Source organism: Botryllus schlosseri, chromosome 1, assembly GCF_051294905.1.
Source record: "Botryllus schlosseri isolate E-star chromosome 1, Bs_hap1, whole genome shotgun sequence".
Classification (NCBI taxonomy): domain Eukaryota; kingdom Metazoa; phylum Chordata; class Ascidiacea; order Stolidobranchia; family Styelidae; genus Botryllus; species Botryllus schlosseri.
Genome location: NC_137236.1, coordinates 14,602,531 through 14,617,302, shown reverse-complemented (window position 1 = coordinate 14,617,302; position 14,772 = coordinate 14,602,531). Strand labels below are relative to the sequence as shown.

Genomic DNA, 14,772 nt, shown 5'->3' with positions numbered 1-14,772 from the left:
TAGCTTACAATGTCGTAACTAGTACAGTAAAGTAATTTAATAGCTAAATGTATATTTCTGTTTCTGTTCTTACCTTCACCAAACCTCTTGTTTTATTGAAATTGAATTCGAATATAGTTTATAGTCATCAACCATTGGCGCAGGCTCGAAATGTATCATATCTATATGTAAAGAGGTAATGTATTGCATCTTATCAATTCGTTTCTCTAGTCTCTATTTTGGCTGGTAACTATAAACTGATGCTATGCAATTACTTACGTACTTTAGCAGTTCTACGTAAATGTGAGCGATACAGCGCCTTCTTGCGTGCACATTCTACTCTATATTCGTTCATTGGTTCAGAATCAATGACCCCTCAATCTGTATTTTAGACAGCTTGCAAAATGCAATGACCTAATCATGCCTCATACTTCGAAAAGGCAACTTGACTTGAATTGTGACTTGACTCGTGACTTGACTTGACTTAACTTGACTCGACTTGACTCGAGTCACCTCCAAAAATCGAGTGACTTGACTTGACTTGAGTCATATTCTAAAATCGATTGACTTGACTTGACTCGAGTCAAAATGTGCAATGACTCGAAATGACTCGTGACTCGAAGGTAGTGACTTGATCCCAACACTGCTGCGAGGTCGTCTGAGCGGTTAGTCTGATGCAATGCAGCTGTTGCTATAGCAGCAAAATTGATACAAAGATAATAAAACATCATTTACTCTTACAGAAGAAGTAAACAATTCCATTAATGAACGGAGTACTATTAACAATATTCACTCAACTGCATTTGTCAACACCTCCCACCAAATGTCTCACCCACCACGGCGATGTAGAGCAGTAGGGTAGGGTTACCATGTTTTGGAATTCGGAAATGAGGACACTTCTTACAAATCACAACACTTCTATGATTAATCGGACGAGGTAACGGGTAATTTGAAATAAATATTTATTGGCAATACTGCTGTGTTGCCTAATAGTAAAATAAGATCATTTTTCACAATTGGCCCCCGGTAAGACCGGCTCTAACTTCAGTTTTTTTGTTTTCCCTTTCATCGCAATCTGGTTTTCGCGCCATTTATGGCGTTTTTAAGTTGTTCTGCCTGTACAATAACCTGCCTGTGTAAGCTATAAAGGAGGACGGATTGCCAAAAACAAGGACATTGGGGCGTCATCGGAGGACGGTTTCGATGTCTTTAAAAAAGGGGATGGATCCCCCAAAGGCGGGCGTATGGTAACCCTAATGCAGGGAAACTCTGGCGGTAGCATTACCCCCTGCCCTGTACCCAAGCTTCAGCTATCTATGACAGGGTAATCAATTTCCTAAAAGGTACTATTCGCGATTATTTGCAAAAATGTCATGACGAGCCATTAAAAATACGATAAATCACATAGTGATTGGAGATGCATTGAAAGTAAAGTATAGTATAATAACAATAGAACGTGCGTAATATTAAGTTGTATGTCAGTCCGTCGCGAGTTTCAATAGCACATTGACCGTATTCCATAGCGCCATTCGTCCATCGCTGCGATTGTTCAATGATAACAACTAGAAACATTCCGGTATCGAACGCGCCTATCAATAAGTCCTTTAACAATACAACATGATATTGACGGTATATGTCGATATACGCCTTGCTGGGAAGGAATTCATCGTATGATTCATCAAGGTGCAAACTCCGTGCGTTGTTTGCTTTTAGTCGAAGAATATCTGCAATGTAATAAATGATATCATACTACTTTACATTGACAAAAGCAATGCTCAAGAGTAGTGTAACCATAGCCAGGCGCAATATTTACTGAGTTGACTAAAGCAAGCATCACGATTTGTCAGTCATTATCAATTGCCAACCTATTGTATCTAATACTCATTATAGTCGACAACTTTCTGGCATCGCGATAGGTTCATTATTTCGGCGAATTATGAAGCCTACGCACCTTAAGAAAGCCGCAGACTAAGAACCATAACGATACTAGGAGTCTAAGATTACTTTCAGGATCTTGAAATGTCCAGTTCATCAGTTTTGCGGGGGTAGTTCGGCGATTTCAAATCACGCTTCCGACGACATCTTTGGGTATGATCGCAACATATATAAAACCCAAATTGAGATGCAAATTTCAAATGTACGTAAAACGTCCAGCCTAGTCATTTTTATCTAGCAGTTCATCCTGACGTTATTCTAGAATAGCGGTTATGTATAACACAGGAGAAAATGGATTTTTGCAAACAATTTTTTTCCAAAACACCAACGAAACTTCTCTAAACAGCAACACGTTTGTATCAGTAAGCTATTAGCAATTTGGCAATTCAACTGAGTTTGCACAGTAGAATATTTCATCTCGGACCGCCATTCTGTTTATGTGAGTCCATGAGTTGTAGCAGTTACAAAGCGAAACCGCCTCGTAATTTTTCTAATAAAAATACAAACCAAGTTATCAGCCACTGTCTAATTTGGAGGTTCAGCGGACTCCCTGTCGAGAACCACTGACATAGAGGTTTAACGTCACGGCCCGCCTGCTTTTGTTAACGGGCACCTGCACTAGAAAGATGTCTTCTTTTTGCAGCAACCAGGCAGAGGGCGGGGGTTCAGGGGTCCGTGGACTTCTTGGGTGTGTGAAACACCACATCCGGGAGTACAAGATGCATTGTGCCTATACCCTGTCTGGAGCCTAAAACTACTTTGAAACCAACAAAAATGTCTGCCATTTGATGAATATTGTTTGGAATGAATGCTCAATCGCGATGCCGAACGACCAACCAACCAGTTAGGGTCTCTTGAACTGGCTTCCACCTCGACCTCGATATCACAGTTTCCGCCTCAAACTCGATATCACAGTCTTTTTCGATGTTATTATTTTTCGTAGGTCCTTTTTAGAAGCTATTTCCTGCTGTTTTTCTTTCTTTATCGGGTCTTTTTCGTGGGCGTTTTTTTGTCGTCGCAAGAACAGTGACACGGGGCCGAGGAGCCCAGAATAACCTTCGAAGGTGGGAATCGAACCAGGCCGCTTGCTTTGATGGCGCCGACGCTCACTACCACGCTTCACCACTATGTATTTCCACCCGTGTACCACCGCTAATATACGGGTGTAAATATAAACCAAAGACATACGAAACCAAAACCTGCCTTAGACTTATACTGCGGTATAATTCGAGTGCAACATGTTAATCCGAAATATGCATGCAAATAGGAACGTAAGCACAAGCAGGCATTCACGTAGGATTTATGACTGCAATATCATTATGAGTTAAGGTTCCGTTTTCGTGTACCACCCTTTTCAGTCCTTTGGATGTGAACACGCAATCGTTTCGCTAAGAGCGTATACGCTGAACATTAACTCGTACCGGGAGACGAGTCTCAATGGTATACTTGCCTGGTCAAGGTGTGATGGTCGCGCCTCTTGAAGGAGTGAAAGACTTCATCTTATTGCTCTTGGTACCGCTGAGAGAGTGAATGTAGCGAATATTAAATTGATGACTATTGCAACGTAATTTAACTGCGAGTTTGTACAATTCTTTATCCGAATAATTCTTTCTCTTGTGAGAGCTGTATCAACACAGGAAACCAGTTATACGTATCTGTGTATTGTGTATAGGAAGTTGTTTCATAAATACTGGGATTTCTAGAAGTTTTAGATATCCCTGCATAATACTATGCAATGTCTCTCATGGACGTAGGATTGTAGGCCTTGTAGGGTCATTGCTCATATGATAGATTCGTAGTACAATTTCAGATTGGCAAGGACAGTTCACACATGCCGCAAATGTGAACAAATGAATCTAAATTTTGTAAATATTACATGTACGATCTCGAAATGAACCCATGTAATTTGGAAGGAACGGCAGCGACCGTTGGGCCATCTTTGCTTAAGAGTACGATTGCAAACGAGCACCGGACCTCACCTTTTATCATACATTTATCTATGTTGAGGTTCAGATGGTGGCGAGATTTTCAGAAAAATACCAACCGAAGTGAACTTGAACTTCAATTTAGCGTATTGATCACCTGATATGGTAACGCAATTCAACACAATGTTCCAGTTTCATTATGGACGATAAGTTCCTCATAATATTCAAATAAATAGCTTGTGTTCATTTATTCGCATTATCATAGGGATGATTTCGTGGTAATATACTAACATAGCGGTAATGCTCGTTCAGTTTCTCACCTCGGCGACATGACGGAAGTTCGGTTGTTGAGCCCCGGCTGGAATAAAATCTTGTAGCACTTGGGTCCAAACAAACAAAGTAGCACTGTGGTTGCGCTCAGGCTTAAACAAATCGATGTCGTCATTACCTGGATTTGCATAACACTGTAGTTTGAAGCCCATAATAAAAGCACACATTACGCTACAACCTACCCGTAAGCCGACATTCATGGTGTTTGTTATGAAGATAGGTAGAAATGCTAGCCAGATGACGCACGTTGTGTACATGGAAAAACCTGCATGCAAAATGACAAAGGTTTCAGGATTTTATCGCTATATCTGATAAGGTTAAATTAATCCGACAATAGAGATGAGCGCGAGCTTTGTTTCCGACTTCGAATGTTGAAAATTTCCGCTTTCTTGCGCATTGTAACAACGTTGAGTCAATATAGCAGTGGTCGGGAACCTATGGCTTGCGAGCCATATATGGCTCTATTGGGTATAAGATATGGCTCTGTGACATATTTTCAATTTTGTACTTAATTTTATCGATAATGCAGCAACTTGTTAGTAAATTTTATTAACGGCTAGAATAATTACACTCGTGGCACCATAAACATCTATTTAAGAGGTCAAAACAGTGGCGTATCCCAGGTTAAGGGCTTGGACCCCTTCACAAAATTCTCAAATTTAAGTTCCTGTAGCGCCAGCGACTAATATCCCTCGCGAATTCGATGTACCGGCATCGCACGCTGCGTAATCTTGGATGACACCACACGTTGGTTGATCAAAGAGAATAGCCTGACATGGGGACGCCTATATGACGATCTAGTTTTCAAATGCACGCTGTCTTCCTGATCTACGCCGAGAGATGAGCTGCCTTGGATGTGACATTCCAATTACAAATCTAAATTACAAATAACGCTTTGCCACCCGCGTTCGTCATTGATAAGTAGCTTTCTAGTACTGCCATTAAAATGTAGGCGTGTATTGCAACGTTTATTGTACCGCCGAATTGAGAAGTCGATCAATATTTAGATTTTTGGAATTAGTGCTACAGTTATATTAGATTAATATCAATTATTATAAATTCTAAGATATTTACGATGATTTGCGCTACCACAGGATTATTAGTAGCCTACCAATTTTTACAGAGAAAATCTGGTACCCACGATTAATCCCATTTAGGGAGTTATTATTTGTAATAGGAATTTTCAATTGCGACGTAACAATCGATGGACATGCATGGCTCTTGGAGTTAAAATGGAAAATATAGGGCTAACATGGCTCTTCAGACGAAAAAGGTTCCCGACCACTGCAATATAGCATATATGTCGACTTTACAGGGTCCTTATTAATGGTATTTTCTGGTTTTAAACACAAAATTTCAACGGAATCAAGGTTGTAAAATATCCATTCCATTTATGCAATGGCTCTTAACTAGGAGCCTGAGGACCAATACGGAGTAAGAAGCACCAAATCAGAGGGTACGCTAACTATCGTCCAAAATATTTTGCAAACCAACAAAAATTGGAATTTCTATGGGCAGATTTATTCAACTCCAAATAAGTGTCCGCGCAACGTTCGATTTCATGTCAATCGTCCGGTTAGTTTAAATATTGTTAACATCAATTGTTGTTGTTGCGAGAAATATTAATGAAAGCTCTCAAGGGGCACGAGCGCTGCAAATGTCACATATACTGCGATAATTTGAACACATTTGATTGGACAGCAGATTCGCCTTCAGTCGCATGAAAGTGCTTTCGCATTGACGTCATAAAACATCGTCCATGCTCTTACCGAGCAGGTTAGTTTTTGCTTCATATCTAGCTGCTATACAAGGTGAATGTCTGGAACCAATGAAGTCGGCTACTCACCGATATATTTTGTCTCATTGAATCCAGTCGGGATGTGCCTGTTCGCAGTGGCTACTATTGTACAGATTACGATTAAAAGAAACGGATATAGAAGCGCAATGAAGATTAGCAGATCGACCAAATGACTGCAGGCGCGGTACACGATTTCGCTCGTCGTATAGTGTTCGGAAACTTCGGGCGGGCTCAAAATCAGCCACAGCAATACCACAAGAACTTGCAACAGCACCAATCCGGACGCTGTCAAGAGTTGGTAGCACGGCTGCAGGTATTTTCTCGTCTGTAAGAGATTTGAACGTGTTATGTTGAGTTGGCGAGGTGACATACTGCACAGTGCACATGGACAATGAGTAAGGTGTAATCTCGCGTCTTTAATGTGCTGGCAGACAAATTGCCTGGGTTATTTTATGTTACATTACAGCAACTTGACAATCGGATTGCTTCATTCAGTCTTGAATGCTGAGCTTACAAAGCACGTAGGCGTACTCTGCAGTTTGCATATCGATATAATCTTGTTCTTGACAAAATATGCGTAAAACTCAGTTACCCCCCATTAAACGCACCGTTTCGTGTGTTTCATTAGATTTACGAGACTCAGAGATTACCAAATATCTGATTACCGGTAGATATGGCCCGTCGAGATTTACTTGTAGTGTAGAACACGACTGGTTTCGAAAAGTTCTTGAACTTCCGACGATCACCGCGCTAGATGGCGCTATGTGGCGGTGAATACTGAATACTACAGAAATGAGTTGCCAGAAATCTGTTTTTCAGCGACAGCTGCCATACGGCGGTTTGGTCTCGAAAATGTTGATTGGAAATACCTCGCGACCTATAAGTGTGACTCTTATACATACAATACCGAATGTACTTTCGGTTTTAAAATATGACTGTAATACTGCAAGCAAACATAAATTATGGGGATATTGCATGGATTTATGTGTATGTAACATTCGTGTTCGCGTAAATCCTAATTCATACCGTACAACATTCTCTGAATTGCAAAATGCAGTTGATCGCATCTTTTACACTTGCTATACCACGCTCCATCTTCAAGAACTTCCTAGGCCCGAGCATATATTGTTGATATGGCAAAATTTCAATATCAAAGACCTAATATAGTTAGTGCGAGGGTCAAATCAAAAATATCACTCTCGTGAAAAGTTGCTCTAAACGTGTAGAGTGGATTCCACCAATGCTAGTGACTGTGTCAGTGCCCAATGAATGAAAAACGAGTTGGTGTTCGAAATAAACATAATTCACTATAAATTCAAATTCGTTAATTACCATCAACTTCAAGGTACCCTTAGAGCGGAAGATGATCACAACCCGCACCGTCTTCGTTACCAGCCCGGCGTAGATGATAGTGGGCCCCAGTCCCAGTATTATTCTCGATATGGCGCATGACGTGAGAGTGGGTCGCGCCGCCATCGCGAAGAAGTTGAGAAAAGTGATCGTAATTCCGAACAAAATGAAGAAACAGAGTTCCTGAAATAGAAAGAAAGTGGGGTTGTGTTTTCTGTTGATTTCGATACTCTTAAATCAGTGGTTCTTAACCTTTGTTCCCGCAGCGCCCCTTTTCGAAAATAACCTAGGTCTTGTGCCCCCCCCTCATATTTTAAGGACGGTAGTGAAACAAGGGGTAAGAGTTCGAAGGCCGGTCGGTCATTTCAGGTTGGGACTTTACTATTGGAAATAGCTTGATTTGCACCCGAGAACCACTCGACTAATTAACGCTATGACAATGGTGTGTGCTATATTCGGGATCAAATTAAAGTTGTTATAACAACCATCGGGCACGGGCTCATACCATCTGGTTGTAGCCCGGTGTAGACATCCAAAATTTACCTTGCATTGCGTGGATTTTCTTTTATTGCTTTCCATGACTAGTAAATCAGCTGAGATAGTGGTTGAGATCTTTGTTCACATTGAATTTAGTACTGCATCCAGTATTTCACTTGAACATGAATATATTCCAAACAAAGCAACCCATATTTTATAACGGAACGTTCATGTGAGGTGAGGTTGCGGGTCATAAGACTAAACATCATCATCCTTAATGATAAGATGAAGAAATATTCTGAAGATTGAATTTTGCATCTCTCAAATGCAAATGTATTCTGACCAAAAAGCTTTAAAGCATCTTTACTGTACTAAGGGCCCTCACTATTAAAAGTGGTACAATGCTTCCTTCTTCGATTTCGACTCGATATTCGCTGCGGGATCAAATACCTAATTTGAAACATTTTGTGGAAAATAACCCACGCTAGCGTGATGGGAGTAATTTCGCGGGGGTTTGGCGGTCTAAAAGTACGTACAATGCATTTTACGTGAATTATAATACACCACTGCGTACATGAAAATATGTTGCAAACATTGACAGCACATATTTCGCGCGCAGGGCGACGAAATATTTCGAGATTTGACAGATTTTATCGAATGGTAATTTGCAAAGAGAACTCAGGAATATATAGAACATTCTTTCTACTCTATAATGTCCCTACTGCACCTTCTACTGCGACGCAATATTTTCAGCGCTTCTCCCCTGAGCCCAGCGTCCCCCATATATACAGTTTAAATACTTTAGTCTTGAAGTTGTGACACCGAGATCTAGGGCCTCGGTTCAACGTAACTCAGCATTGGAAAACACTATGCACAAGGCTAAGAATATGAATGGTACAACATAAATGTCAAGTCATGATCGACTCGCACTACAATATAATTTTACTTATGTACTTACATTTCCGGAAGCTTTTACAATAGGTGTGTCCCTGTGCATCACATAGATCACCGTGACAATCAGCGTCAGAAGTAGCCCCACACAACTGACGCACACGCACGCGATTCCGTAATCCCTTTGGTAAGATATTTCTCTTGGAATAAAAATCATAATTTTCAACTGAATGTTTTGCGGTTGCTTTGTCCAGTAATAGAACTTGCTTCACTGTAGAGGTGTCCATTTGCAAAAATGATTTCAACTCTTACTTACCTAACTGGAAGCAGTTCACAGCCCGTTTGGTAGAAGTTCGGCTTGCGCCCTGGCGGGCATTTGGAGCAGGATGTGCCGTTATCGGACACATACTCATAGTCCGCGCACTGCTCGCAATGCCAGCAGCAAATCTAAAGGTAGGAGAGTTAACAAAACAGTAAAATGAAACAATTCAACGATGACAAATAGTTCCATATTTCTGCAAGATGTCGGGGTCAATTTAAAAATATGGCACTCCTAATAGCAACTTCATCTTAAGTAGCCTAGATGATAGCAATTGCTATGTCAAGTAACATATAACCTATCCGGCAAATGGGAGCACCTTATGTAACTGGTAAACAGAGGTAGTGAAGGTAGTCGGGATTGCTACTAAAGTAGAAGGAGTAACGCCGTAAATTTCTATTAAAGTAATTGTGGTTGATGGATCGCATACGTTTAGCGGTTAACCGAAGTGGGCCAGTTTTCTGGGTGCATCATCGCGACTAACGCAAAACGACCGATGGCAGTAAAACTAATCTTTGAAAAGATATCCAATTACCTTGATACATTGGCTTTTTCGTCCAGTTTTCACTCTTTTCTCATATGAAAAGGATGCAAGCAAATCCAAAACCTATTATCTACTTTTCAAATTCCCAAGCGTTTCCAAACAATTTGCCCGAAAACTGTTACGTATAGGCCTATCGTATATAAAAGCAAGACCATTTGGGCGTGTACAGCAAAACTACGAAAAAGCTATTTGAGTACCAGCAAAAAGTACAAGTACTTCGTCACACTGACCACCTCTGTTGGAAATAGATGGATATTACTATACCTCTGTTTCAATTATGGTAGCCATCCCAGGGCCGCATGCCTTACTGCAGACCGACTCTGTGGAATACACCTTGTCGACTAATTTCTTACTCCAGTGGATAGCTAGAAAGTAACAAGTGTATATCTGGATTACAGCCACAACATATAAAACTTACAGCGATACTACGCAACAAGGATAATACTCGGACAAGGCTTTTGCAAAATGCCTGTTTATTATTAACAGGTGAAGATGATGGTCATGTGAAACCTGAGATTTCCCATTTACCAAATTATGATGAAAAGGCGCAAATATTCTTTCAACGGGCCCGATTCAATCATTGCGACATCATTGCACTCATGATTAAACAATCGATCAGGTGAACGATTTATTTTGTAATGGTATTTAGGACCACGGTGGCTCTTGTCTTACCATCATTCACGAAGAATCCCACTTTTTCCCATCGTTCTATACGAGATTTCGGCGTAACATTGCGATCAATTCTGTAGTTGAGAATATCGTACGACGTTGGCCCGTCCTGAGTTGCATCGAAATATACCGCCTTTCCGTTGGAATCTATCAAAGCGAAAGAATTTAGGAATACAATCACTATTCAGGTCTATTGAATTTAATAAAAACAAAACGAGAAATAGAACCGCAACCAGGATTAAAATTGAAATGCGGGCGTTGGAAATAATTTGTGTAGTCGATTGTGCAGACGAGAGAAGATGTCCGATTAGAAATTTGGATGGGGTATTATTGCTTTTCACAACCTGCCTATATACCGTCGGTTCCCATAAAAGGTTGATTTCTGTGTTCTTACAAAAACTATATGCTAATTAAAAAATGCTCAGCAATGATAAAGGGGGACTACAATTCAATACAGTTCAGGAAGCTTACCTTATCAAAATCGAGCCCAAATGCTTAAAATTGATTTTTTACTTACCCTTATTCAATTCTCATCCAATTCCCCTAGCATTGAGTTCTAATAAGGTAAGGGCGCACTTTCACGAGACAAGTTAATACTTTGGGAATGCTATTAGAGGTAGTAAGTACACAGAGGCCACTAAATCCCCGGGCTCCATATTGATTGGCCTATTTCACTGGTTTTCACAACATAGTAATGGGTTGAAAAGCTAAATTTGGCAGCAGAATGTGCTGATGGCCTGATTTCCACTCGGCGCATGGATATCTGGTTAAAGCACCTCATCAAGACCCTCGTATTTACAATGAATTTCCAACGGTTGTTGCAAACGTTAACGAGCACTTACTGGTGAAATTGATCCTCTTCAAAATCGGGACCAATTTCGAAGCCAGGCGAGTGGTACCGACGTCACGTGATATCGCCCAGCACATTTCATGCTTGCCCTTACATACTTTTTTGTGATGTTCGTCAAGCGCGTGGATCAATGCCAAAACAGCGTCGCCCACATGCTGCGGTAAAGAAAGAATATCGTAATAAACGAGATGAATTCGGAAGTATTTGCACCAATAACTGAATTGTAAAATAGACAGTTGTTTGGCATAATTTGTTGGACTGGTGTCAATCAAAAGCTACTATGTCGCGCTGATTCCGAAAATACAACTTAAAATCTGGTCGGGACAATGGAACCACCCCGAAATAGTCGTCAAAGTGGGAAAGCGGCATTTTTCTGTAAAATCGCTCGACGAAATTGGCCATTGTTATGCTCATGGTGTTGCCCCACTCAGATTGTTCGAAACAATCGGCTTTAACACCTATTTCGGAGTGGTTCCATTGTCCTCACCAGATTTTAATTAGTTTTTACCGGTATCAGTGCGACACTAGCTTTTGATAACGATCAGTGTTGTTAAATATGAGCGCTCAGGTCGCCAGCTATAGGTCTACCAATTATTATTATAGTGGTTTGCGATGACATAGTAGTATATCTCTTTGGGTATTCAAGTGTGACGACTTGAGCTGCGTAAATCCGTAGGTTAGCAATACACAGTCATTCACTATATCCACATCCATTTTATCAGATTTGAGCTTTCGGGTTACCAGCTGTAGGTCTACGAATTATGCTGCTTTTGGCCGACTCGGCATTAGAACTATCTGAGTATTCAAGTGTGACGATTGAGTAGCGCATGCGCATCTGCCGATATAGGTTACTCTAGAGTAGGATGATACTGTTTTATCGACGAATAAAGGGCTTCTCATTGAAGTAGCAGGGTTGCTGAACTGCACGTAACGTTAAGATAGATTGAACCAAGTACTAGACTAGCCCGATTGTGCGAATACAGTATGTAAGAAAAAGATAAATTATCAATGGCCACGTGATATAGCACACGGCTTGTCGATTACAGAATGCAGCTCATCAACACTGCATAGCTTATATGTGTAAAGCAACATGATACATGGCTATAGGTGCCGCATGCTGCTGAAACGCGTGATGCTCGCACATAGTACGATGATTCACTCCATGCGATCTGTTTTAATTGAATGTCCCACGCAGGCAGCAATAGCTTTACCTGCATAAGCGCCATACTGTGGAAAGAGTCTGGGTTGACTCTTTCATCGATGTCGCATTCTCGTCCGCGTACTGCACTTCCTAAACCGGTAAACGTATGTTAGCAACATTGTAGTATCGATGATCGTATATCGATTCAGTGGTACGATTCTACTCCTCTAAATTCAGCGTATTGGTAATTACATAGCAATTGAAACAGCCCTACCAGCACATAACGTAGCCATCAGCGTTGGCGGGGAGTCCTAAAAGGAGCGAAAGGCGGCTAGTTACGTAACACTTTATACGTGACATCACTGTTGAAATATATATGCATCCTTTGAAGATTGATGTGGCTATAATGCTCCTATCTTACTAATTTCCAACTTGAGCATCATGCTCAACTTGAACATTATGCCTCGCGAAACGAGGGGGTACCAGTGGCTCCCAACCGATGGGGAATTCCCCACTGGGGGGCAACAGACGCATTTCCTAAACAATATATACAGGATAGTGTACAAATTTACGGAAACCCATGCGCGAGTACCGCAACCAGTTAACGCTCTGGAATCTGTAATGCAGGGTTGTAAACAAGTCACATGGTTCCGAGTCACGAGTCAATCATACTTTTGTAGTTTTGACTCGAGTCGAGTCGAGTCATTTTCAATTCATCACAGACTCGAGTCCGAGTCCAAGTCACCGTTTAAAGGGTCAAGTCCGAGTCATGGTGTTATGACTCGAGTCGAGTCCAAGTCACAATATTGAAGTCATGTTCAACTCATGTTTTCAATCCTGCCTGGGTGATATCGAATTCCCTGTTTGCGAAACATGCTCATTTTGTCCCTATCAGAGTCTTGGCACGTGTTTATTTTTTTTAGGCAGATAACGGACAGGTCCTGGCCTGATTTACCGATGCTAAAGATACCTTTACTAATCTTAGAACTTAAAATCAAATATCTCTCTTGTCAGTCTGATACATCACCAATACAAGCATTCAGTTTTTATTATGAACACATCGACGATAGCTCACGAATAGCTGATAGAGAACCAACGAATTCACGTCTACATACTATCTGATAGAGAACCAACAAATTCACGTCAAGATACTAGTTGATAGAGAATCAATAGATGCATGTTTATGTAGAGGTATTTACAACAGGCCAGCATGCTCTAAAAGCGTGCATGCAACTATGCGCATTGTGCAGTGACAACAGAACAGATACCTTTTGATTATACTAAAGGTTTTCCCAATTGCATTACAGACTACATCGCAGTTACAGCATTGGATAAATAATTGTACAATGGGGCTGTTCAAAAACATTTTTTCAAATTTTCCGGCTACTTCTTAAAATTGCTAGATTGCCTAAAAAATCAAATTTGGCTCAATTCCAACCAGTAGAAAGCTATGAAAGAAAATTTTAGACTAATTACAAATAGAGATTTTCGAATTTTACCGGCTATCTCATGATATTGTTACATTGTGTAAAAATATGATTCATAGCAAATTTGACTCAATTCCAACTAGAAAAAGTGAAGTTATTAGAGTAGAATGTTTTGGATATGAAAAAATAGTCGGCTTACTACTATGTAATTATAATACATGAAAGAATTTCTCACTAAAATACTCCATTTATTTTCAAATCACAAATATTCTCCTCTCACATCATTGATTCCACTTTTTCCAAATGAAGCCAGATTCAGTGTTCCTTTCATGCAACATAACAATTTTATCATGTAACCACCCAGTAAAATAAAAAAGGTATTTTAGAACAGCCATATTGTACAAACATCACACAACATTAGCCATTCATTATTACTCACGTGTACAATGCACATACCTAACAAAACGTCAAATGGACGAGGGGCATTGTGTGTTTTCACAGGAAGCAGATCAAATCAATGAGTTACACCTCAAAAATACTAATGTGGAAAGGAGATCCTCAAATATGTTAAAGCGGCATGGCCGTAGAATGAATCCATACATCTACTGAATACACGTTCCACAAGTGCACTAGATGCAGGAATTGACAAGCATTTTTGAACCACACTGAAGAGCATTGAATACTCATTCTTTCTAGTCGCCCAAAAATGCAAAGAATCATCGCCTTCAAATCCACACATGTGCTGCTGTAGGTAGGCCTATCGAAAAGTATATTGCGTCGTGTTCATAAAAACTCAGTTTTTAACTATGGTTAATCAATCATGACGTCACAAACGCATCCAGCACGACCAGTATGACGTCAAATAACGTTTTGGCTATATGTTTCGAGGGTTACCGGTATCGGTTCACAATACGTTTTATGTTGCCGTTATGGGCGATTGTATTGCGTACTGGTGCGGGTTTCCAATAGCAAGTCCCTGTCAAACGTCTGGCCAAATGTTATGGAGTGACATTTTTAGGGGGTATATAGGAGTTTTGGGTTGTGGGGAATGAAGGCTCGGAATAAATCTGAAGTGGGGAATGAAAAGAAAAAGTTGGGAACAACTGCCCTAAACGGATGCCAGAGTTTAATTCGTGG

The 14,772-nt window shown here is 40.5% G+C and overlaps 1 protein-coding gene across 2 annotated transcripts in view; it reads right to left on the bottom strand.

The window, feature by feature from the left end:
• Positions 1-1,307: 1,307 nt before the first annotated feature.
• The window catches only part of LOC145442871 (metabotropic glutamate receptor 8-like), a 28,998-nt gene continuing 15,533 nt past the window's right edge, over positions 1,308-14,772 (bottom strand). The window contains exons 12-23 of one of the 2 annotated variants that reach the window (XM_080320909.1): positions 12,279-12,358; positions 11,060-11,222; positions 10,221-10,364; positions 9,813-9,913; positions 9,002-9,132; positions 8,753-8,885; positions 7,300-7,500; positions 6,016-6,292; positions 4,352-4,434; positions 4,160-4,287; positions 3,365-3,537; positions 1,308-1,703 (exon numbers count right to left, since the gene is read on the bottom strand). In XM_080320909.1, the coding sequence (XP_080177035.1) occupies positions 3,369-3,537; positions 4,160-4,287; positions 4,352-4,434; positions 6,016-6,292; positions 7,300-7,500; positions 8,753-8,885; positions 9,002-9,132; positions 9,813-9,913; positions 10,221-10,364; positions 11,060-11,222; positions 12,279-12,358 (1,610 nt within the window). In that variant the 3' untranslated portion in view covers positions 1,308-1,703; positions 3,365-3,368. The remainder of the gene's footprint in view (positions 1,704-3,364; positions 3,538-4,159; positions 4,288-4,351; positions 4,435-6,015; positions 6,293-7,299; positions 7,501-8,752; positions 8,886-9,001; positions 9,133-9,812; positions 9,914-10,220; positions 10,365-11,059; positions 11,223-12,278; positions 12,359-14,772) is intronic. The other variant, XM_080320916.1, reaches the window with a different exon arrangement.